This window comes from Xenopus laevis, chromosome 5L (assembly GCF_017654675.1).
Source record: "Xenopus laevis strain J_2021 chromosome 5L, Xenopus_laevis_v10.1, whole genome shotgun sequence".
Lineage (NCBI taxonomy): Eukaryota > Metazoa > Chordata > Amphibia > Anura > Pipidae > Xenopus > Xenopus laevis.
Genome location: NC_054379.1, coordinates 98,532,065 through 98,557,561, shown reverse-complemented (window position 1 = coordinate 98,557,561; position 25,497 = coordinate 98,532,065). Strand labels below are relative to the sequence as shown.

General features: G+C 32.2%; 1 protein-coding gene across 5 annotated transcripts in view; it reads left to right on the top strand.

Moving 5' to 3' along the window:
• Positions 1–25,497, top strand: part of LOC108716926 (adhesion G protein-coupled receptor B3) — a 490,100-nt gene that overhangs the window by 180,616 nt on the left and 283,987 nt on the right. For 4 of the 5 annotated variants that reach the window (XM_041563155.1, XM_041563156.1, XM_041563153.1 and 1 more), the window contains exons 3-4: positions 2,668–2,778; positions 12,403–12,564. The exons of the other annotated variant lie outside the window; for it this stretch is intronic. In XM_041563155.1, coding sequence (XP_041419089.1) covers positions 2,668–2,778; positions 12,403–12,564 — 273 coding nt within the window. The remainder of the gene's footprint in view (positions 1–2,667; positions 2,779–12,402; positions 12,565–25,497) is intronic. 5 annotated transcript variants of the gene reach the window in all.

The window sequence follows — 25,497 nt, the reverse complement described above, 5'->3', positions numbered from 1 at the left end:
TCATGCAATACCCCAAAGTTTTCAGGTGAAAATTCCCGGGAAAAAAAACGTGAAAATCTGATTTGTTCACGCAAAGCAAATTTTCGGTATGTAAGAAGCCACTTGGATTTGTGTGTTAAATGTGTCATGATTCGGGATAAACTGAAGAAACTTATCTAAAGTCATCTAAACTCATTTAATGCATTGAACCTTTCCATTAGCATACCAAAACACTATTGTTCACATAAATATACATATATATATATATATATATATATATATTGAGTTTAATAATAGTAGTAGTGCCACAGGGATTTTACGTTTTCTCTTAGATTATTTAATTGAAAGGTTGGCCTTCACATCAACAAGCAAGTGGCGGATGGAAATCAGTAGAACATTTATGCAAATTAGTTACTGCAACTATAACCATCAGTAAATTAATCTCGCCATCTGTATAAGTAGTGATTTAGGTATACGGCTCAAAGGCATAATCATGGCAAAGAAGGACCCAAATCCTGCCCTGAGGAACCTATCATTGCTATTATTATTGGACATGTATTTTCTGCTAAAACATTGCTGGTGATAGGCAGTTTCCAATAAACTAATGACACATGACTTAAGGTTTGGGTATCTCTTCGGTTTAAAAATGCGAGCAGAATATATATCCCATGTGCCATGAGCATAATTGTAAATATCAAGCTTATATAGCTGAAGATGTTGGAACACCTTATAAAAACAAAAAACAAACGGAAACGAGACAAAAATCATAATTTTGCCTTTGTAGAAATCATATATTAACTGAAGTTTAAGACCCAAGTGGACAAGATAGAATGACACATAAAAATGTAGATATTATTTTTAAAAAAAATGCATTGATAAAAACAATTTTTATTGTTTATTTGTAATTGTTATTTTTTTAGCACCACATGAAGATATAGACAGAGATTATGTAATTGTTATTTTTTTAGCACCACATGTAGATATAGAAACAGCAATGGCAGAAGCAATATTTTACAGCTGCATTAAGCTGGAAAAACATTTTTTACCTTTAGAGGCAAGAGGTAGGAATAAGAATATTTACAAAATGTTTTTGTTTGCGTTACTTGAATATTTATCATTGATAGCATTTTCTCCATGAAGTATAATTTTAACATTGGGCTAGAGGCCCATTTCTCTAAAATATATCCTGAATTATTATATATTTATTATACATTTTAAGCAGTTAATCTAAAATTAGGATTGAATACAACAATATTATTGTTATAATTAATTTCCTAAAAACACAGGGCACTGCAGATCACACTCAGTAAATGCAGTAAAAATGTAACACCCTGAAAGCTTACTTCTGTCATAAACAAATTTATTTTTATTTTGTTTATATAAATTAGCCAGAAAACAACATTTTATTGGTACAATTTTTTTGCTTTGATAACAAGAGCATTTTTGCATAAAACAGTCAATTATTTTCTAATCTAATGTTCTATTAACACGCACAAACCAATAATTAACACTGCTGTGATATCTTCCCAAAATGCTAATGCATAAACTCTGCTCTGTATATCAGTATCTGTCAATCACAATGCCACAAAATTGTATAAATGATACACTTTTCTAAGTGATTATTTTGCCTCTAATGCATGAAATATTTACGCTCCGAGATTGTCACTTCCTCTCGAGATTGTCACTTCCTCCCGTTGCAAACCACTTGCTTCTCTTCATTTTTTTTGTTGACACACAACACTCCTGTGTTATGCTCGCAGTTATTTTACTTCATAAATTAAATTTGAAAACAAAAACAGATTAAATCTTTATAAGTAATGTTTTCCCTAACATTTTAAAATATGGGTATGGTGCAGAAAGTTGACAGTCTTTGTATCCTGTATTTACCTGTATATTTGCCTCCATTAAAGCATTCTCCATGGCATCTATAATTCCAGGACATCATTTTTTTATGTTAAATATACAGCAAGGAAATATGGGAAAGCAATATGTTAATTCCCACTCATGCAGTGGATTAAAATATCTACACAAAAAAAAATATATTTTTATACTTATCTGCATAGTTAAAAAAATAGAAGAAAATATTAGTTGTGAAATATTGGATTTTAAAGCACTTTATAAATGCTGTACTAAACAACCTTATTATAAAGAAAAAAAACCTAGTCAACATGTTTATATTTTTCATCATAATGTACAGTATTTACTGGTGTCATATTTGTTAAAAAGGAGTGAAACAACTGATTCTTTTTGCAGTTTTATTTAGAATTTTTATCTCTTTGCTTTAGTGTAAAATTTTGGAATGCTCCTCTCACATTTACATATTTTGCAGACCACATGTGACTTCTTATCCCTCGATTGAATAGCACTGATTAGAAAAATTATGCAAATAATTGGCTGTATCTCTTCACCCAGTACACATGGCCCCAGTCTTGAGATGTTAAACATCATGTTTATTTTTGTGTTAACAATTTTTATGTAAAATTTGCTCAGATGAATGTTGTTTTTTTTTTTTTTTTAAAGACAAGTCTTTGTTATTGCTCATTGAGCAGTTGAGAAAATTCAAATATAAATTGTACCAAGCATTTCACTGAAGACTGTTTAGGTCCATATTGCATGTGACATACGTGCTGTAACTTTTTGAAAAAATGTCTACACACAAGCTCTCATAAACCTTTATTCTGTCTTTAGAATTTGGAATGATGGGAGATCATACTATTAAAAGTCAGCGACCAAGATCTGTTCATGAGAAAAAGATCCCCCAGGAACAAGCTGATGCTGCTAAATTTATGGCACAAACTGGTAATTCACTAGTTACATTTTCTACTTACTGTTATTAATTCTAGCAAAAGCACTGCATGCTCCCATAAACCTTCTGCATATTTGTCAGGTTTTTTTTTTGCAAAACTGATACTTTTTTTTAAATCATTTTTCCCACCAGTTGCAGTTCCATAAATAAAGTAGCTGCAAATTAGACTGAGAACACTCATCGCAAATTTCGCCGACTAACCCATCCATGCTGTGGTCTCTTTAAAATGACAATGCATGCCTTAAGTGCTAAATAAAGCTTTCATTATGAATTTCATCTGAGCATACATGTTTATTTTAAACAGCAGATGTGATCACCTTGTCTCTTACTTGTCCACACTGTCAAGACAAATCTTTTTGTCTTATTAGTCTTCAAAATATTTTCAAAAGCTAGTAGCATATTTATGTAGATAAATGTATTAGCAAATAAGGTAAGGCATTCATAAAAAAAAGTAAAATCGGTTATATCAGCAGATCAAAACAATTGTTATCAGTATATTTAATAGATTTAGTTTAGGGTGTTTTCTTCATATAACTCACTAATATAAAATTAAATTTTATACTAACTAAAGACATCCGCTCCATAACCAAATAACACATCATTTTTCAAGACCAATGATGCATTAATACTTTGTAAGACTCAAAATGCTGTGTTAGAAGGCATGTCCCTATTTTTTATGATTCTAGTATCAGTTGCATGCAACCTATCAAATATATTATAAAATATATTATAAAATAAAGTATATCTGTTACTTATATTGTAATTCTGTCTAAATCACTAATATACTATGTCAGAAATATAATAATAATAATAATAATAATTTACCATTATCCAAGGGGATGTATAAAACTACTGGACTACAAAAAATGAGAGAGGAGATTTTAATTTTGCAAGATAAGCTAACAAGCTAATATCCCAAGCATTTTGCAGCACCACTAATGATGCTGCAAACGTTTTGCATATTTAAGGCAGGGGTATCTAACATGTAGTCAAGTATTTATTTGTGAACTGCAACTACCAAATTCCTTTGACAACACAGCATTGAAAAGGGGGCTTTGTAGTTCAACTACAGTTAGTAGATTAGTAGGTTAGAAATGTAAGAACCCACCTCAAAATATTTTGATCCAAAAAAGCTTAAGACCAGATATATGCAGAATACCTAACTTTAAATGGTTAATAGGTAACCTAATATCAAAGACAAATTCAGTTTACTGAATTTTCTTTGTATTTTGTTTGGCTTTCCAAAATTACCACATATGTATTATAATGGTAATATACACTCTAATGAAAATCATAGAAGATTTTAAAAGCTATGTTGGTGCTTCATGACCTCAAATGAAACAACCAACTTTCACAAGTTGTGTCTTAATGTAGGCTTCTAATATTATTTTTATTAAGTGAGTGTATGCAATTCCTTATATAATTCATGAGTTCATGTTCTTTCCATTAGTACTTCTGAGCTATAGTATTAAAATCCTAATTTTTTTAATAGCGCCAGGGGACTCTCATGTGACTTCTTATATCATTAATGATATAATAATAGGAAGAAGGATGCAATATGACATATAATAAGGATAAGTTTGTAGACATTTGGTTAGATTTTGTATTGCTGCAAATCAGGTGTTTTACTATGCTAAAAAATGCTAAGCTGAATGCTTGTGGTTTTGTATATGGATAATTTGCAGCTATTTTAAAATAATGCATGGTGTTAGTGCAGTTTAATCTTATTAATGTTGCATTATGTACTTTACTATAATTTTTATTTGGTATGAGCCATTTATTTATGCAAAATTATAGTCATGAGAGTAATACTTGTTTCAGACCCAGCTAAACAAGACCATAATACGCAAAAGATCTATAAAGTGGACTTGTTTGCTGCTTAGCATTCAGTATTTACCAACCTAGAGGGCAGCCACAGTAGAAAGTGTCATTGAGGAAAGTGTATTTAAGAGGATAGCCCCCAAAGGTCGAGGTGAATTTTCGAATTCAAATAATTCGAATTTCATTCTATTTTTTGTGTACTTCGACTTGGGAATAGTCCATATTTGATTTGAATTTGAAGAAAATTTGAAAATTCGAACAGTGGAATTTATCATGTACTATCTCTTTAAAAATTCGTCTTCGACCATTCATCATCTAAAATCTGCCAAATTGCTGTTTTAGCCTATGGGGGACCTCCTAGAACCCATTTGGATTCAATTGGTGGACTTTGAAAAATTTAATTTTTTTGGGGAAAAACTTTGAATGGAATTTCTATTGAATGCGATATTCCTTCGATTCGTACGATTCAAATTCAGCCAAATACGGACTTATTCGATTGAAAACTGACCTATTCAACCAAAAAATAACTTCAACTTAATTTCGGTTGGTCTTTTTGATTTGCAATTTCGAAGTTTTTTCATTTAGAAATTTGACCCTTGATAAATATGCCCATATGTGTGTATGTGTGTGTATATATATATGTATATATATATATATATATATATATATATATACACACACACACACACACACACACACACACACACACACACACACAGTGTTCATTCTACTTTAGCTTTGATTTAGATTAAAAGGGAGTGTGGGATTCCTAGGCAGCACTTTGATAATATACTATCTATGTACAGTATATACCCCCTTTTTCTTACATACCTTTAATAGTGCTGGTATATTTTATAAGACTTAAAAATAAGTACCTAGCTGAATGGTTTTGTCTGATGCTATATTTATCAAACTTAAGATAGAGCTTGAAAATGCAAGATTAAGGTGGTCATTGTAACTCTAAAGACCATTTAATACTGCTTGTTATCCTGCCCCCCTAGCTCTGGTTTAACATTCATGTTCTAGGGGTTTTTCTTTTTGCTCTTTGCATTATTTCAAATGTAAACAATAGAATATATATTTGCCTCTGAATTAAAAATGGTATTTTAGAAGTGGAGATGGCATTGAAATCTGTGCATGGGCATAGGAACGGGTAGGCTGTTATCAGAAATAATTGAACTCCATAAGCTATGCCCCGGCCATTTCCTGTTATGTCCATATATTTGCAGTATTCTGGGCCAACACTCTGTCCTTCACAGGGAAGGGGTACAATATTCTTCTGTGTAGTCTCTAATGTTTACTTTGTTTATGCTAGTAGGTATTAAAAACAACTGTAGATCATAGTTACATTATGTACAGTGGTACACCTTGTTGTTTTAAAAATCGACAATACAAATACTCTAATTACTAAGGGGCAGTTTTGTCAAAGGGTCGAATTACGAGGTGATGGGAGTTTCTTTAAACTCCCATAAATTTGAAATTCGAATAAAAAAGGACCAACTGAAATTTATTTTAAAAAAAAATTTAACGTTGAGTGAATAGGCTATATTTGATCGTTTGAATCGAAAATGTATCGTATTCGATCAAATTTGATTAGAACTATTTAAAAAAAAAAAAAAATTTCCACCAAATGACTCCAAATAGGTTCTAGGAGGTCCCCCATAGGATAAAACAGCAATTTGGCAGGTTTTAGATGGCGAATAGTCAAAGTCACATTTTTAAAGAGACTGTACATTATTAATATTTTGATATTCAAATTTTCACATTTTTTTCAAATTCTAATAGAATTTGGACTATTCCCTAGTCGAAGTACACTAAAATTAGCTCAAAATTCAAATTTTCAATTCAACCCTTGATAAATCTGGCCCTAAATGTTATTTTTTTGTATTATAAAATTATCTATATTTGTATTTTAATCTACAACTTTACTGCATGGATAGATGTCCATCTAGCACAAATTATTTTTCATTTTGCCTCTAAAATATGTGGCCACTAGTTAAGAGCAATAGGATGCACAAGTATATTGAGAAAATGTATAATATGCTCACAAAATTTTAGCTCTAAGTACATGCAGTAACAGGTAAAATATATCAAATTTAACATGCATGTATTACAAATAGAGTAGAACTAAGCCTAAGGTGTTTAAACAATTTTTAAACCCTGAACGGATCACCCAGGAATATGAATTCAATCAATACTTATTTTAATCAAGTTCATTTGAGAATTTTTTAAGTTTACCAAATAGAGTCTATTCAACATCCCATTCCAGTTATTCTTGTGTCTGATTTGAGATTAGAGATTATACTTCCTGAATATTCTGGCAATGATAAATATGGATTTTTATCGATATTTATTGAATTGGATGGATCAATGGATCAAGTCCACCAAAATTAGAATTTCTGCCCCTATGAATTTTTAATACTTTTACAAATGAATGTAAGACCTATTTACTCTAGACCAATGACAATGATCATCTTGAACCATTTTATAACTAACCTCATAGATGCTGAATACTTCTTTCCAGGAAAGAACAGACACTGATTGACACTGATTCATACTCATATCAGTTTGGTCTTTTTTCAGTTTCCACCAATAGATTTGTACCTTGACCCAACCTGCATCAATTTAGAATGTTAATTGAATCGTGTCTCAAACTGAATAATCACTGATTTGGGAAAATGTACACAGTTAAGAATAAAAAGCTGATCATGCCACTGACATCATGCTGCTTTGTTACCTGCAGTTATGATATAGGAACATAGTTATGGTTACTTTTTTAAAAAGATTGATTGAAATAAAGGACAACTTGCTCCACCTAAATAGATAATAGAACAAAAAAATGATCTTGTTAAGTTGGGTCTGAAATCATGCAGAAAGTCCATTCTTTGTAATTCTGAAATTAGTATAAATTCATAATTATAGTATTGTGAATTGTGAAGAGAATTACAAATATTATTTAGATATAACTTTTTGTTTATTTGATGAATGTCAGTTGCTTTCCATTGAACTTCAAACACCAATTTCCATCTTTTGATGCTCCAATATGTATACTAAAGCTTAAACACTAATATCCATGTTTGATCCCCAGCTATATGCATTGTCTTGTCAACATTGCATGTTTTGCTCTCATATTTGTTTTTCCATGATAACTAACATCTACTTAGCCCTTTTTGTTGCAAGCATGAACTGATATTCAGCTATGACTTTACTGAGTTCAGAACACAGACGTTCTAAATATATATATATATATCTATATATATATATATAAATATATATATATATATATCTATCTATATATATATATATATATATATATATATATATATATATATATATATATATATATATATATATACACACACACCAAGGCATGTGCACACCCCTGTTACAAACTGACATTTGAATCCCCACTGATCCTTTTCATAATCTAGTATTATTCTTAGTAGTTTAGGTTTATAAATTTAGTGAATAAGTCATTTTGGGGCAAATGTGTTATTTTAATAGCAGCATAAACATCCTTTGTGTTTATGTCTGTGCCAACATAGTTCCTCATCTATTTATTTTGCGCAGGATCAGGCACTGTTTGAATAAACCCGCCATGTGTTTCTTTCTCTAACATTAGCTTTTATTCATATTTTTATAGCAAGATAAAAATGACAAAATACAGTAAATGATATATAAATATAAATGCACACACTTAGGGGATTATTTATCAAGCTCCAAATATCCGAACCAAAAAAGAAAGAAATTTTTTTCAAGATTTATTAAAGTCTGATGGTCTAAAAACTCTGAATCCGAAACCCCGGCATCTAAAAGCTCTCGAGGTCCTGTATAAGTCAATGGGGAAGGTCCCAGTGTCTGCACTGATGTCCATACCAATATCTGATGATTTTGGGGTTTTGCCGCAAAAAACTCTGAAAACTCAAATAAAAACTTAGTTTTTGCAGAAAACTCCAAACAATTAGGAGTTTTCGGGGAAAGCTCAGAAGTTTGCCCGACCCTATATTTCAAGCTTTTTTCTTTTTCTGGTCGACCCTATTTTTTGTCTGCGCTGATGTCCATACCGATATCCGATAATTTTGTTGTTTTGGCGCAAAAAAACTCTGAAAACTCAGATAAAAACGTTGTTTGAACAATTCAGTTTTATATTTATAGTAATAAATTGGCTGTGTCAAAATTAGTTATAAAACAGTAAACAAAAAATAAATGTAAATAAATGTAAAATGTTTTACACTTAGAAAATGTAGACATTTAGTGCTACTTTATAAATTTATATAAATGCAAAAATAGTAAAAGTATGAAGTTTCATATATCATAATGGATGATGATGTAATTCAGTTTTGTTATACTTTTTGCAACAGAAGATGTTTGTATTTCAAAGTCTTCCTTAGCTGTGTAGAAAATCGAATCATTGCAGTTTTGCCTTTCCCTTATTTTTAAAGCTATTTTTTATTTTTCTCCATAAATCATATGAAAATAGGTTCCATATTTTTTAGATTCTTTCTTCAGTTGTTTATAAGACAATTGTTATCAAATGAAATTTAGCATGTAGTAATGTAGACAATACAATAAAAAGGATAATAGCCATTGCTCACAATTTTATTTCTTCTCTGACCCTAATAAGTCAAAATGTTAAAGATACATTATTTTCATGGACCGAACATGCCATATGTACATGATTTCATATTGAAAAAAAAGAAAGAAAACTTACCCGGATAGAAATAAATAATTATTAAATAAGTTCTCCATAACATTCTTTATTTTATTGGGTTATTAATCGCTGTAATAAAATGATAGGATTCAAATATGAAGATAATATAGGAAGAATAAGGATAAGGTATCTAGCAGAGTTAAGTCAAAGTCAGCTGGACATTTAGAGCTTTTTTCTACTTGAAAACATTTTACCACTCATCCGAGTGGCTTCTTCACTTCAACTGATGTGGTAGGCAATTCCCCAATATTTAAACCCTTGAGGGTAGTAAAGTCACAGATATCCAATCACAATGGTTCCATTGAATTTAAGTTAGGTGTTGGTTGAAACTCACAGATGTGTGAAAGTGCGATCCAGTAAATAACCCCCTAAATGTCCAATTGCCTTTAACTTAATTCTACTAGATACTGTATATAATGACTTTGAGAAATGAGAATCTTCAAAGATAAGGATAAGGCAAAACTCTAAATTAAAAGGAAAATAAAGGTTGATATATGGCTGTTCAACTACAAATTGAACATCACTGTATTAAAACCACCACAAATAAAGCAAACAATTGGTTTGGTTTTAATACTTCCTGATAGTAATGGTTTTGATTTTCCAGTGTATGAATTTGCAGGCACATTTATTTACAGAGCTAATGTATTTGTTTATACAAGCTTGTAATTAGCAATTCTCTGAGATACGCAATGAGCAGAAAGAGTCATCTCATCTTTGCTAGTTTTGCATTAATAAATGCACCCAATTGCATGAAATGTTTCTAAGGAACATGTTTGCTTAGCCAAACTATGGACCTGAATTCCTGAATATGTAGATCATGTCAAAATATATTAAAAATATCTTAACCAACAAGTTTGGTGGCAAATTCCAAAAGATAACTTGTAGAAACTGTAAAATGAAGGTTTGATTGCCTTAAAATGAACCTTGGCTATCTTATAGGCACAAATATAGTATTAGTAATTCCGTTTCAGTTGTTTTTAAATGTTATTCTTTAACTTTTTGAAATTATTTATTTTTTTGCTCTTTTTTATCAAGCTTGCAGCTTCAATAGTTGCCAATAGGTAACTATCGTTGCACCTAAGGAGCAGTTTTGAAGTCCAATGTGAATAGTAGAGTGCTTGAAATCAAAGAAAATGATACAAAATAAGAATAAACAATAATAGTGAAACTATACAGTTAATCTGTTTTGTTCCCCAGGGTCGATGCCCCTGACAACCAGATAACATATTGAAAAGAGGCAGAATAGAAAGACTAGAGATACAAAAACATACAAATTAACAATAAAGACCAAATGAGAAGTTGCTTAGAATAGGTCTCTATAACATGCTGTATAAAATGTAACTTAGCCTTTAATGTTTAATACATATATACATATTTTCTCTTATTTGTTATTAGATTTTCCCAAAAATTTGCTTTGCGGGAAAAAAATCAGGTTTTCAAGATTTTCTCAGAAATTTTCACCCGAAAACTCCAAAAAATCATTGGGACTTCTCCCATTGACTTATATGCAACATCGACAGTTCTGAGATGCCGGATTTTCAGATTCAGACTTTTCCATGCTCGGGGTTTAATAAATTCTGAAAAATTCATGATTTTTTTAAAAGTCCGATTTTATAAAAAAAAAACACAAATCTTTCATGATTTTTGCATTGGGAGCTTAGTAAATAACCCCCATAATGTTGAAGTCCTCACTTTAGCAGAACTGTGTCATACAGCTCCATTTAGTAAAGTTAATTAGAATCTAGTTTGTTTGAACCTTTTCTTTTTCTGAAATAGCTAATTAATTTAATTATGCCCTAGTAAAGGATTGCTTGATCTCAAATTAATATTGACTGTGTAAAGTCACATAAAACAAGCTCTCACAGAAAAACATGTAAGTTAAATCAGAGCACCAAAAGAGGATTATGATAATAATACAGAAAAAATAAAAAGGGCAAATTAAATCGATGTGACTGCTTCAATAAAGTGTATTAAAGTGAACATACAGTACTTTTTTCTCAATATATACAGTATATACATATATGTGTGTGTGACTGTAAACAGACAATGCTACGTTTGAGATCGAGCAATTCTTTACTAGGGCATAATTAAATTAATTAGCCATTTCAGAAAAAGAAAGGTTCAAACTAATTTGAACAACTAGATTCTAATTAACTTTACTAAATGTGGCTGTAGGACACAGTTCTGCTAAAGTGAGGACTTCAACATTAGTTGTACTGATATATATTGCACTTACTGGCAGATTTATCAAGGGTCGAATTTCAAAGTGGAAAATACTTCGAAATTCGACCATCGAATAGAATCCTCCGACATTCGGATTCAAAGTCGGAGGATTTTATTCATCGTACGATCGTATTCCGATCGTACTTCGAAACGTACAGTTAGAACGATTTTATCGTATGATCGTACGATTTTCCTTCGAATATAAAAAAACTTAGAAAATTGCTCTGGAAAGTCCCCATAGGCTAACATAGTCAAACGATTTTTACTTCAAAACGAAGTCGAAGTAAATTCGAAGTCATAGTATCCTATTCGATGGTCGAAGTATTCAAAAAATTACTTTGAAATTCGAACTTTTTGTACTTCGAAAATTCACTCAAACCTTATTAACTTAGGTAACTTAGTTTGTTAATTAAATCACATTTATAGAATAAATTAGCATGAGGTTACATAACTTCAGATAGAATTGCTCAGTAGGAGCAATCTCATCTATATATATCTTTATACAGTACAACTTGTAGGAATTTCATTTTTTCTTCATTTGTTTTCTGTTAGTACTATTTAAGTTGCATGATCCATACTTTTCAAATTGAACTTTGCCTTACAGTGTTTGATGTATGTTTATAGATTTCATTTTGGCCTAAACCCTCCATCTTATTGCTATTATGAACAATGTTCTAAGGCTCATTTTGTATATCTATAATGTCTAAAAAATACAGGGTATTAGAAAACCATCACGCACTGAAAGGGCACTGAATGCATGTAATTGTCATAATGTTATTGTGTAAAGCTTAGCCACTTCACTGCAGTACAGTATACTGACATTTAAGGCTGTATTCATTTTTATTTGTTGTCTTGCACACAGGTGAATCTGGTGTTGAAGAGTGGTCCCAGTGGAGTACATGTTCAGTAACTTGTGGTCAAGGGTCGCAGGTGCGAACCAGAACTTGTGTACCACCTTACGGGACACACTGCAGCAGCCCCTTAAGAGAAACAAGGGTTTGCAATAACACTGGCCTCTGTCCAGGTAGTGTTAGAAGCAGATCAATACAAAATTTGGATGTTTGGAATGTAAAGTATGATGCTAAGTAGAACACTGGATTTCATTTTTCTTTTCATTATTTGTTTGTTCCACTTGAAATAATCTAATTTATGAATCTTTTCTTTTAGATAAAGGGGAATCATTTCTCAAATATGACTATATTTGTTATATACTGTATGTATAATATTATTATTGTTAAAGGATCATGAACACATCTGTGAATAAATACAGATATACATGTTTAGCATATTAACACTTTCATTCCGCAGCACTATACGATAGGTGGTCTTATACACTAAGGGGGTTATTTACTAAACTCCAAATGCAAAAATCACAAAAAATTCATGATTTTTTTTTTTATAAAATCAGACTTTTAAAAAATCACGATTTTTTCGGAATGTATTAAATCCCGAGGATGGAAAAGTCTGAATCTGAAAATCGTGATAAAAAATAGTGAAAATCGGATAAAAAAAATCTGAAAAAATCATGAAAATCTGTTTTTTTACCGCAAATTTTATAGCAGAAAATATTGAGATAAATTTGGACTTTGATAAATAACCTCCTAAACATACAGATTATTAGATAAACAAAAAGAGGGTTATTTATCAAAGTCCGAATTTATCTCAATATTCTCTGTTACAAACTCCGATCAAATCCGCTCAGGTTTTTTACACTTATTTATTATTACATTTTCCCGAAAATCTGTTTGTGGTAAAAAAAATCAGAAGTTTTTTCTGATTTTTTCATTGGATTTTCAAGTTTTTTCAATTTTCACCCACAAAACCCAGCACACATCAAAAAATCATTGGGACTTCTCCCATTTACGTATATGCAACCTCGATAGGTCTGAGATTGAGGATTTTCAGATTCAGACTTTTCCATCCTCTGGGTTTAATAAATTCCAAACAATTCGGCGCCGATTCACTAACTTCGAGTGAAGGATTCAAAGTAAAAAAACTTCGAATTTCGAAGTGTTTTTTGGGCTACTTCGACCATCAAATGGGCTACTACGACCTTCGACTACGACTTCAAATTGAAGGAATCGAACTAAAAATCGTTCGACTATTCGACCATTCGATAGTCGAAGTACTGTCTCTTTAAGAATAATCTTCGACCCCCTAGTTCGCCATCTAAAAGCTAATGAACTCAATGTTAGCCTATGGGGAAGGTCCCCATAGGCTTTCCTAAGTTTTTTTGATCGAAGGATATTCCTTCGATCGTTGGATTTAAATCCTTGGAATCATTCGATTCGAAGGATTTAATCGTTCGATCGAAAGAACAATCCTTCGATCGTTCAATCGCACTATTTGCACTAAAATTCTTCGACTTCGATATTCGAAGTTGAAGGATTTTAATTCCCAGTCGAATATCGAGGGTTAATTAACCCTCGATATTCGACCCTTTGTGAATCGGACCCTTCATGATTTTTTAAAAGTCTAATTTTATGAACAAAAAATCATGATTTTTTTGTGATTTTTGCATTCAGAGTTTAGTAAATAACCCCCATAGTGTTCCAATCAAGAGGAAAGGTTCTGCTCAATACAGCATACATGGAAAATACGGCAAGAGACTCCAGGTAGGGGGATGGGCAAATTCAGGAGTCAGCACAGTGAGAGATGTGGCATTCAACATTGCATATATCAGATGGTAGTGGCATATATTGTATACTGAAGTAATGCTAAGCTAGATGAGAGTTTTCTAAAGAAATATGTATTAAAGATTTTAAGTTCTTGTGATTGTGAGAACTGCAGCTTGAAGGGTATTCAATGTTTATGTAAGTGAAAAGGTAATACCTGAGGTTTTGAGAAGTAAATCAGAAGTACATAATGATTGGTTTAGTCAGCACAGAGGTATAACGAGGAGTAAGGCTATAAACTGCTTTGAATTTCAGGGTCATTACCTTGAGTTTTACCCTGAAAGGTAATGGAAGCTATTGTACAGATTTACAGAGTGGCATGGCAAAGGAAAACTGGATGCTATGGACCGGAGAGGTGACAGTCTTTAGTGTGGAAGACAATTTAACAGAGTATTACAGTAATGAATACATGATATAATCGGAGAGTAAAGCAGAATTTTGGTGGTACTGAGCATGCTTTTATAGACTCTTTGAGAATTTTTATTGGGTCATTTAAAGAATAGTGGTATTGTCAAAATAAATTGTACCCTAGCAACTAGATAAGTACTAAAATTTCTGACTGGATATATGCTGAACAAATCTAATGTGAATAATTAACATAAATAAATAAATAATTAAGAGCAATTGCAAATTGTCTGTCAATTTGAATGCCAATGTGTACATAATACTGATGGTTAATCTAAAGGAGTACTACCCATTTAACTAATCATTATATTTCATTGGTAACCAATGTTATTGCAGTTTTAGGGGCAGATTTACAAAATTCGAGTGAAGAATTCGAATGTAAAAAACTTCGAATTTCGAAGTATTTTTTGGGTACTTCGACCATCGAATTGGTTAAATTCGTTCGAATTCGAACGATTCGAACGATTCGAAGCAAAAATCGTTCGACTATTCGACCATTCGATAATCGAAGTACTGTCTCTTTAAAAAATACTTCGACCACCTACTTCGGTAGATAAAACCTACCGAAGTCAATGTTAGCCTATGGGGAAGGTCCCCATAGGCTTGCCTGTGATTTTTTGATCGAAGGATTTTCCTTCGATCGTTGGATTCAAATCCTTCGATCGATCGATCACAGGATTTGTGCAAAATCGTTTGACTTCGATATTCGAAGTCGAACGATTTTAGTTCCCAGACGAATATCGAGGGTTAATTAACCCTCGATATTCGACTATTGATGAATCGGCCCCTTAATATGAGGGGACTTGGATTAAAAATATAAAAAGAGAAGAGCTACACTCAATGGGGTACATTTATCAAAGATTGAAGTTAGACATCGCCACAGTTCTCTAGAGTTAAATTCCGCTACTCTCCATTCATTTCTGTTGGATTTTGAAAGGTGTATTTATCAAAGGACAAACTTTCACACATTGATAAATACTCTTTTAAAAATCCTATAGAAATGAATGGAGAGTGGTGGAGGACTGTGGCGATCTCTAACTTCACTCTTTGATAAATATACCCCTTCGTGTGTGACTACCTTTAGTGGGATCGGAAGAATAATATTTTCAAGGCAACAGAGGCAAAGTAACACATATGTTACATGTATCCAGTTTAAATCATGTATTAATACTGAGCACTGATTATTGCTACTACTAATAATAATTCTCCCCCGTAGAATATAAAAAGTAACAATAAATAATGATTGATGAAAAGTAAAATATTAGTTGTAATGGAAACAGTAGAAAGTGCCTACTGCTGTAGTGATGGATGACAGGACTGTTGTTGCACTGTTAAATCATTCATGTCATGGTACTTTTTATATATCTTTATCTTAGACAGGGACTGGTAAGACTCCTACTTTCCATACTTTTGCATTTCTTTCAGATAATTGCATGTGCTCTTTTTCATTTAAGGCAAATAGTTCTGCATTTTCCATGTTAGATACAACATCATTTAAGTATAATATAAGTACTAATGGTTTAATTCATCTGTTTAATAAATATACCGTACTTCACCCCCTCATCTTATGAATGCTTTTTAAAGGCAACCAAAGCTCTTTAAAAATTTTAGAGAACAGATTCTAGCATATGTATGTTTTACAATAATTAATTTGCAACTTCCATATTCATCTTGACTTCTAACCACCCCACTTACCACCGGGCTGTTACTTTTAGTACCTCTGCCTTAATATAGATGGTTTGTTAAGATTGTGTATAAGATGCAAAAAGCACTTCATACTCCATTCTACTGTATATATCTGCAACACTGATAACACAGGAAGATGGATCACTCAGAAGGGAGAGGAACTATACGTGACACTGCCACACTATCTAAATTTGTACTCTACAACACACTTTTTGTAATAAGATAAAAACTTTCTTGTTAATAAGTTTTTTTCCAATACGTTTTAATTAATTTTAAGAAGAAAAAAAAGCAATTTAGTGATGGGCGAATTTATTCGCCAGGCGCGAATTTGCGGCGAATTTGTGTGATTAGCTGCCAGCGAATAAATTTGCAAAACGCCCGCAAAAATTTTTTTGCCCGCGTCGAAAAAACGGACGCCGGCGTCAAAAACGGGAGCCAGCGTCAAAAAACGGGCGCCGGCGTCAAAAGCGCCATTTCGCGAATTCGCCCATCACTAAATAGTATCTGATAATGTATAAAAAAAAGATGGCTTTATAACAGTGATTTTTGTTGCATTGTTTGTCATACTGATGACCTATATGTATTTCAGGAATAATGAGTATTTTTTTGTGATGTATTATACCCCAACCCTATAAATAGCTTGAATCTAAAAAGACACCATCTAAAAATCTGTCAAGGGCATGTAGAAGTCAATGGCAGAGGTCCCTTGAACCATTTGAAGATGTTAATAGCCTTCATGATGTTCGAGTTTTTTTCGGTGGGTTTTGCTCAAAAACTAGATCAATTCGAGCAATTCAAGTTTTTTGAATCAATGGATTCGGTTTCTCAACTCAAATTCACTGATTCAAGTTTTTTTGCATTCACATTTTTTCTTAAATTAGAAACTATTGGAGTTGAGTTCATTCAAGGTCTAAATTTTGACCTTTGATGAATATCCCCCTTAATGTGGTCTTAAAGGCAAAACATATAAAATCCGCATGAATGTTCCCAAATATATTTTGCAAAAATAAGGAAGCACTATTAAACCAAACAAAACAATAATTTAATTTTCCGATCAAATGCTGCTGGACAAATATAATTCAATTCAGAAATGGAAAAAATGTAAATAAAAAAAGTATAAATGTTTTAATGTTGCAGTGTAAACTTCTTAACAAGACAATTGTTGGATATTTAATGAAAAAAACTTAATTTTATTTTGTTATGCCCCAAATGATTTCCCTTGCTGTAACTGGAAAATTTAGCCAATACCCTACTGATAAATAGGGTATGTGTGCTGTATAAAAAAAAAATTGTGAAGTTTGGGAAGCGCACCAATAATTTTTATTTCAAAAGTGATGAGAAAACGAGCAGATCTTTATTTCAGTGATAGTCTTTCCTTTAAATATGAGTAAAAATGAGTTTACACAAAGAATATTAACTATATTTTCGTTCCCTACATGTACTCTTTTTTTTCTCTCAACTTTTAGCTGAGCATCATTCTCTAGATCAGGATCTATTACCTGATATCTGTGTACCATAGTCCTCTCTGATCCCCTTTAGATAGGGAGAAATTTTGCCATACAAAAGCGTATATGGTAAGGGGATTTTTGCCCTTCTATTTTAGTCAATTAAAAGAGGTGTTCAAATGTGAATTTAACCTGCTGTGATAGAATACTCATATCATGAGATAATTTGCAACACTTCTTGTTCCACCTGTATGCTGCTAGTTTTATAGCTGCTCTCAGGAGTGCTTTTGTGTACACTATTTAATTAATTTATCATGGTTTGTTATATTGAGCTTCTAATGCACTGAAAGACTTATTGAAACATTTAAATAAACTAATCTACAGAGCATGAAGTTATAATGGAAAACACTGACCCAATGTATTGTGTTCTAAGCACCTATACAATGCATTTCAGTTGACTATTGATTTTTTAAATGTAGGTTGAGAACTCATATGTACCAAAACAGTACCATTAATACACTAATAATGTATATATGTATATATATACAAAAAATGAAAAAAGGCACCAAGGGTCTTTGCAAAAAACCTTTTTGTATTACGGCATGGTATGCACAACCGACGTTTCGGCCCCCATTGGGACCTTTCTTGAGAATGGAGCCCAAAACATCTGTTGTTCATACCATGCCATTATACAAAAAGTTTTTTTTCAAAGTCCCTTGGTGCTGTTTTTCATTTTTTGTACATATTTTAGTTTTACGTGCACGAGGGCAGCTACAAGATAGTTATATGTAGTGATGGCCAAAACGGTGCCGGCGTCCGTTTCTGACCTTGAATGTCAGGAAGGCAGCAAACAACTCCAAATTGACCCCAGGATGTCTCCCATTGACTAAAACAGCAATTTGGCAGGTTTTAGGTAGCGAATAGTTTAATTTGAGTTCTTAAAGGGACAGAGTATGATAAATCTCGAAAATCTAATTTTTAAAAAAAAACCTTGAATTGAATTTTTACAATTCCCTAGTTGAATTTGACAGTTTTGGGCATAAAAAACTAAATCATTTTAATTTTCACTTCGACCCTTAATCTGCCCATAAAATCCAAATTGTAAGTGAAAAAAAACCTACATTTTTTTGGGATTTATTATACCCTGAGGATGGAAAAAGTCTGAATCTGAAAATCCGGCAAAACTTTCGTTGTTTTCAGGTGAAATTCCGAAAAAAATTAGTTTTTTCAGTTTTTTCCCGCAGTGGAATTTATGTATTGATAAATAAGGGGAAATAACCAAGCGGATTTAGTTTTCAGAAATGAATGTGATATATTCAGATTTTGATAAATAACCCCAATATTGTTGTTTAAATCTCTAGAAGATATAAAAGACCAAGAAAGGCTTCAATAATAACCTATTCACTCATACATTAAAGGTATTACTTTTTTAAATTCCTGGAGCAATTCGCCCTTTTATCTATTATATGGCACTATACCTGGTAATACACTTTACTTTCTTTCACTCTATTTTTCATAGATCACTGACCCTTTCTTTTCTGGGTTTGATGGGTTTGAATGACTGAAACAATTTATAAACAGATTTATCAAAAAAGAATTGTAAAAACTTTGAAATTCGATTCAAAAAGATCAACTGAAATTAAGTAGAAGTTTTTTTGGGTCGAATAGGTCTGTTTTCGATCCAATAGGTCCAAATTTGGCCGAATTTGAATGGTTCGAATTGAAGGAATAGCGTATTCGATCGAATTCTATTTTTCCCAAAAAAAAAAGAGGGATTTTTCAAAGTCCACCAATTGACTCCAAATAGGTTCTAGGGGGTCCCCCATAGGCTAAAACAGCAATTCTGCAGGTTTTAGATGGCAAATGGTTGAAGTCAAATTTTTAAAGAGACAGTAAATTTCGATATTCAAATTTTCACATTTTTTGGCAAATTCAAATCGAATTTGGACTATCCCCTAGTCGAAGTACACAAAAATAGCTAAAAATTTTAATTTTTGAATTCGAAAATTCACCTTGACCTTTGATAAATCTGCCCCTTATTATGGAGTGTGGTAAAAGGGTGAAGTTTTACAAAAAAAATTTTTTAACAATTAAATAATTTTACCTTGCGCTGCCTCTGTTTTTTTAACCAATGGTAGGTGAACCTGTATGAATTAAAGTCACAATAATTCCACTTTATTATTATATACTTTTTTGTACAGATATTAAGAAAATATAATTTATATATAAGGATTATAATCAAGAAACACATTTTTAAAGGCACCTTAAAAACAGAGCCAATTTGTTAGAACTTAGAAATTATGTAAATGATGTGAGGTATGCGCTAATTTTTTTTTGAGTTTCTTTGCATTAGAGAGACTTAAAGAGAAATAAGAACATAAACAGAATTGAGTAAGATGCATGATTAACACACACTGCCATTACTGGAAGATATAAAATCACCGATCTTCATGATAAGATCATTTTCCATGACATTTCTAAAACCAAAACAAGCATTTTAGTACTACTTTATTTTTTAAATATTAAACTAATGTAGCATGTCTAATTTAGATTTTCTTTTTTAATTTATAAAAACACAGCAATCCCTCAGTTTAAAATGCAAGGCATTTAAATAAATAGATTTAATCAGATAAAACATCTGTCACCCAACAAGTTCTGCACAACACAGATAAAGGCTTTCTATCTGCTTTAGAATTTCTTTTTGATAAAGATTATGGATTAGACTAGGCCTTTATAAATGATAGTATCTGTTCTGCTTAAGATGTATATTGAGTGGTAGATAGACATTTGGTAGAGTACATTACAGGGGTTATTTACTAAAGTTCATGATTTTTTTTTTTATAAAATCTGACTTTTAAAAAAAATTTAAATTTATTAAACCCAGAGGATGGAAAAGTCCGAATATGAAAATCTGGCATCTCAGACCTGTCGAGGTTGCATATGAGTCAATGGGAGAAGTCCCAATGATTTTTTTATGTGCGCTGGGTTTCGTGCACTAACCCGAAGAAAATTCTGAAAAAATCAGGAAATTTGTGAAAATCGGATGAAACAATCCGAAAAAAATCGTGCAAATTGGATTTTTTTCCCGCAAATTTTCAGGAAAATGTAATAATAAATAAGCGTAAAAAACCTGAGCAGAGTTTGTAACAGAAAATTTTGAGATAAATTCGGACTTTGAGAAATAACCCCCTACATGTGGTTTTCCTGAAGGTTTCATTCGTTTTTTAGTAGACTGAGGGGGTTATTTACTAAAACTCATATTTATTTAATCTTTTCATTAAACTAAGCTTGATCAAACTCCGCTTGATCTTGTTTATCAAGTTGGGTTGGGGAAAAAACCTGATAAAATCGAATGAAAAACCGAATCACACAAATTTTTTGGATTCGATGGCCGGATTGATAATTTTTTGGGTTATCGTTCGAAGACCCGAATTTTTTAGATTATCGGACAAAACCGAAAACAGATCACAGATCTTCAAATTGTAAAAGGGACATCTGCCATTGACTTCTACATGACCTTGGCAGGTTTGAGATGACAAATCTTCAGACTTTTTGCAGCTTCGTGGTATAATTAATCTCTATAAATTCAAGTTTTTGCCCAAAAAAACTCGATCTGGAAAAAATCAAGGTTTAGTAAAAAACACACTAATGTATTAAGGTAATGTATCCACATTAAAGAAATATCCCTTATTCAACAAACTCCAGGTCCCAATCAATCTGGTAACAGGTGCAATACATGTGTTTTCACATAATCTATTATGTTTGGATCTCTATTTCTCAAAAATCAGTCACTAAGAAATACAATCTTCCTTCTTAAAAGGAATTTAGAATTAAATGAATTATATTATTGTTAAAATATTCCTGCTTTGGTAAAGGTGGTTATTGAAGGTGGCTTTTGGCAACACTGGTATACTATATACTAGTATATACAGTAGTAGTATATCAAAGTCAAAGTAAACTTTATTGTCATCTCAGCAGTATACGAATACACAGTGAGACGAGACGATGTGGCTCCAGCTAGTACAGAGTCTCTGAGGTAGTCCCGGTGTATACTGGTATACTAAAATTTTAAAACCGTGTATTGAAAACTAAAGTTAATTTTCCCCAACTCATTATTTTCAGGCAGTAAACATAAAAACAAATATTTTCAATTTTGGTTTAAGGATAGCTAGAAACTTTACTTACTCCTTAACTCTCTCTCTCTCTAAATACAATCCAAACAAATATAAATGCGCTGAATCTGAAAATGGGCTGAGGCCAGCAAAATTTATGCACCGTTTACAGTCAAGAGCTTCTTGACACTTCCATTATTGAACAAAGAGATGTTCCAGTGACCCATGTGTATTTTTTCTTTATCTCTTGTGCTGAAGTCACAGTGCATGCTGCCTGCTCTTTACATTCTGCACACTTGCTGAGAAGCTTTGTAGTCAGTTACCATTTGCAGCTGAAATGTTCTACATGTCCTTAAAATAAAAACCAAGGAAATAAAAAAGTTGACTACTCAGTTTTTAAAGAGACCTGCAAAAAATTTTTAAGTTATCTGCTTTGATTAAAACCAAATAGAATTGTCTTGCTGTGTGCTAAGAGGATACATATAAAAGTTATGGTAGTAACATATTGAATCTGCACATATAAACAAATCATCTGCAAATATAAACATCTTGTATGCATGCATGTACTGTATTTAGCAATGCATGTATAAACAGCACTGTACATTTTCCTTTAATATTACCCAAAGATTTACAAATTAGTACGCAAAGATTTGACAATCCAATCAGCAAATAGTATTTACTGGCCCCATGCTTAAAATGAAACTTTTGAGTTCTGACTGGTTTCTATGGGTTGCTACACCTGGACAAAATTGTATTGTATGACTCATGCATCTTCAAGCTGTCTGGTCCCCTCAAAAACCCTTTTGCCATTGACTTCCCTCCCCCCGAAAATACATCATTCAGGACTGGGATGAAAATGACCACTTCTTTTATTAACAAGTGGACAATAATTACATAAAACATTAAATTCATTTTATTTACCAAAAAAATTACAGAACACACTCCAAGAATGCTTGCCAATACTTGAATATAATGATGGTATTCATGCCGTTCCAGCCACCCTCCACAGCCACATTGGATGAGCACCTAGGCCAGGCAAACAAAATTCCATCCCCCACAGGATCCAGACATATAGGGACTTATTTACTAAACTCCGGTTGTGCTTTCTGTTGCAAAACTCCAATTTTTTTTTATTTTTTATTAATTAAACTTGAATTTTAGAGATTTATTAAAGCCTGGTGCAGCAAAAAGCCTGAATCCAGACCTGCCGAGGTTGTGTATAAGTCAGACCTGCCGAGGATGTGTATAAGTCAATGGCAGAGGTCCCGATCCTATTTTGAAGTTTCTGTGGTCTGTGCTGGAATTAGCCCAAAAATCTGACTCTTTCTGACTTTTTGGGCAAAAAATCCAAAAATTCGGGCTTTTGGGGAAAAAAACAAAAAAAATCTACAGATTTGGGAAAAAAACTAAAAACAAAATCGTACGGTTCGGGTTTTTTCTCAATTTTATAGTGTTTTTACCTAAACTGATTAAAACAAGCTTTTTAGATAATAAATAAGGTAAAATGGGGTATGGGAGTTTGGGCATGGTTTTTTTTTTCCTTAAAGAATGAGATAAATTCAGATTTTAGTAAATAACCCTACCTGAGTTTACCCAGGTCTAGTCCTGCCCTTAGCAAGAATTCCACTTTGTAAAACCTCCCTCCCTTGTGGAAATCCTGCCATTTTGCATTATTGTTCTGCTGTAACAGTATCATTCTAGTCAATAAATGGTAATTTTCAGAATGATGACTTGAAGTAAGTGTGGGTGTATGGATAAAAATAAGGAACTAATGGGTTTTTTTCTCTGTTTATTGGTGCTAAAAAGAACTTTGCACCTTACTGTACAATTCTCCTTTTCCTTAAATAATCTAGATACATTAAAAACACATTATTTATTATTATGTTTTCATTCACTATTTCACCATATTGCTATAGTTAAAAAACACTTATTTCTTCTTTATGCAGAAAGTTTATCTTTAATATCTCGATCAAGAAAGGAAAGTGATGTTAAAATGAATGCCTCTAACCATTTCATTTTGCCACCTTAATAAATGCAGATTTTAATATTCACTATACATTTACATTTTCTTTTACATGGGAAAAATAGCTGGCTAAAAAAGTAAATATTAATCATGTTGAATCATTTCATTTGACTAAAATAATCTATTAGTGCAGCTCTAGCAAAGTGCCCACTAATCCTTCTGAATCTAATTTCCTAAATGTGACAGGGGATTTTAACATATGATATACTGCAATTGATGCAATTTTGTGAATGTAGTCTTACAGCAAATTTATGGAAAAGAGCTATTTCTTACGAAAATAACATATGTTTTCGTGTTGTGTTATTAGGAAATACATCACAGCTTTAATACATTTTTCTTCATAGCTCTGCATACAAATGTCATACAGTTTGTTGCAGAGGAAATTCAGTTTTGTATCTTAAGCCTATAAAAGGCACCTCTATTTCCAAACGTATCTTTGCATGTCAGTTATAACATCCACAAAAATGTCACATTTAACAGGATAAAATGTGTTCTTTACAACAGATACATTAACAATCTGCTGCTCTGATGATAAGATCAAATCTATAATAATAAATCTGAATCAGAATAAATGCTGAATTGGATACTTACTACTACTGCATGCTGTATATTTCCATCTATGGCCTGGGAACAGAGTTATGGCAAGGACTAATAGATAAAGTAAATCTCAAAACAATTTCCAGCATGAGAACAAGTAAAGGGATCAATAGGTTTTTTTTACACACTCAATTTATTCTGTGGTTTCTAATGACTTAAATGCTATTACAGAACAAAATAAGGAGGGATTAGTCAGTGATTCACACAGACCACACATTACAAGCAACACATAAGGGAAGAATTTAAAGTATATATTGGTGCAAACAAAGTCCCTTGTAGTGATGGGGAATCTGTCCAGTTTCACTTCGCTGAAAGATTCTTGAAATGCAGATAAAATTTGCAAAAGGCATTGAAGTCAATGGGCGTCAAAATAATTTTGACATGTGAAATTTTTATATTTATATTGGGTCAGGTTTGATACACAAATTACAAAATTTAACCCCAGCACTCAAACATATAGCCCCCTGGGTAAACCTGTTTTTGCACAACTGAACTGTAACTCTAGTAAAAACAGTTTAGTTACAAAGTTTGTACAAAGTATGCATAAGCTGATCGTCAAGGCAGTGTCCTTGTGTCAGTCCTAACTAAGTGAAAAAAGTATTATCTTTGGGAGATGTATATATAACATTTCTGCTGTAAGAATAGCATAGCAAGGCTTGAAGAGCATTTATTTATTTATTTCTATTATTATATCATACATCCCACCTTTGTACTGAGGTAGTCTTGGGGAACATTCAATTATATATGTTGGATTCAGACTTCTTCGTTTCCATGAAGTATCAGTATCTGTGATTATTTTATTTAGATTCCTGTATACAAGAAAGTTTTGAGAAATGATGACTGCTCTCAGATGTTTATAACAAGAAAAAAAGATACCACAATATATAAGTACATATTAATTGACTGAATACTGAAACATGCTCCTACACCCCACTTTATTGTTGTAGTCAGCTCTTAAGGCAATGACACCGGAGGAGATTAGCCACCCTCAACAAATCTCTTCTTCTATGGCTG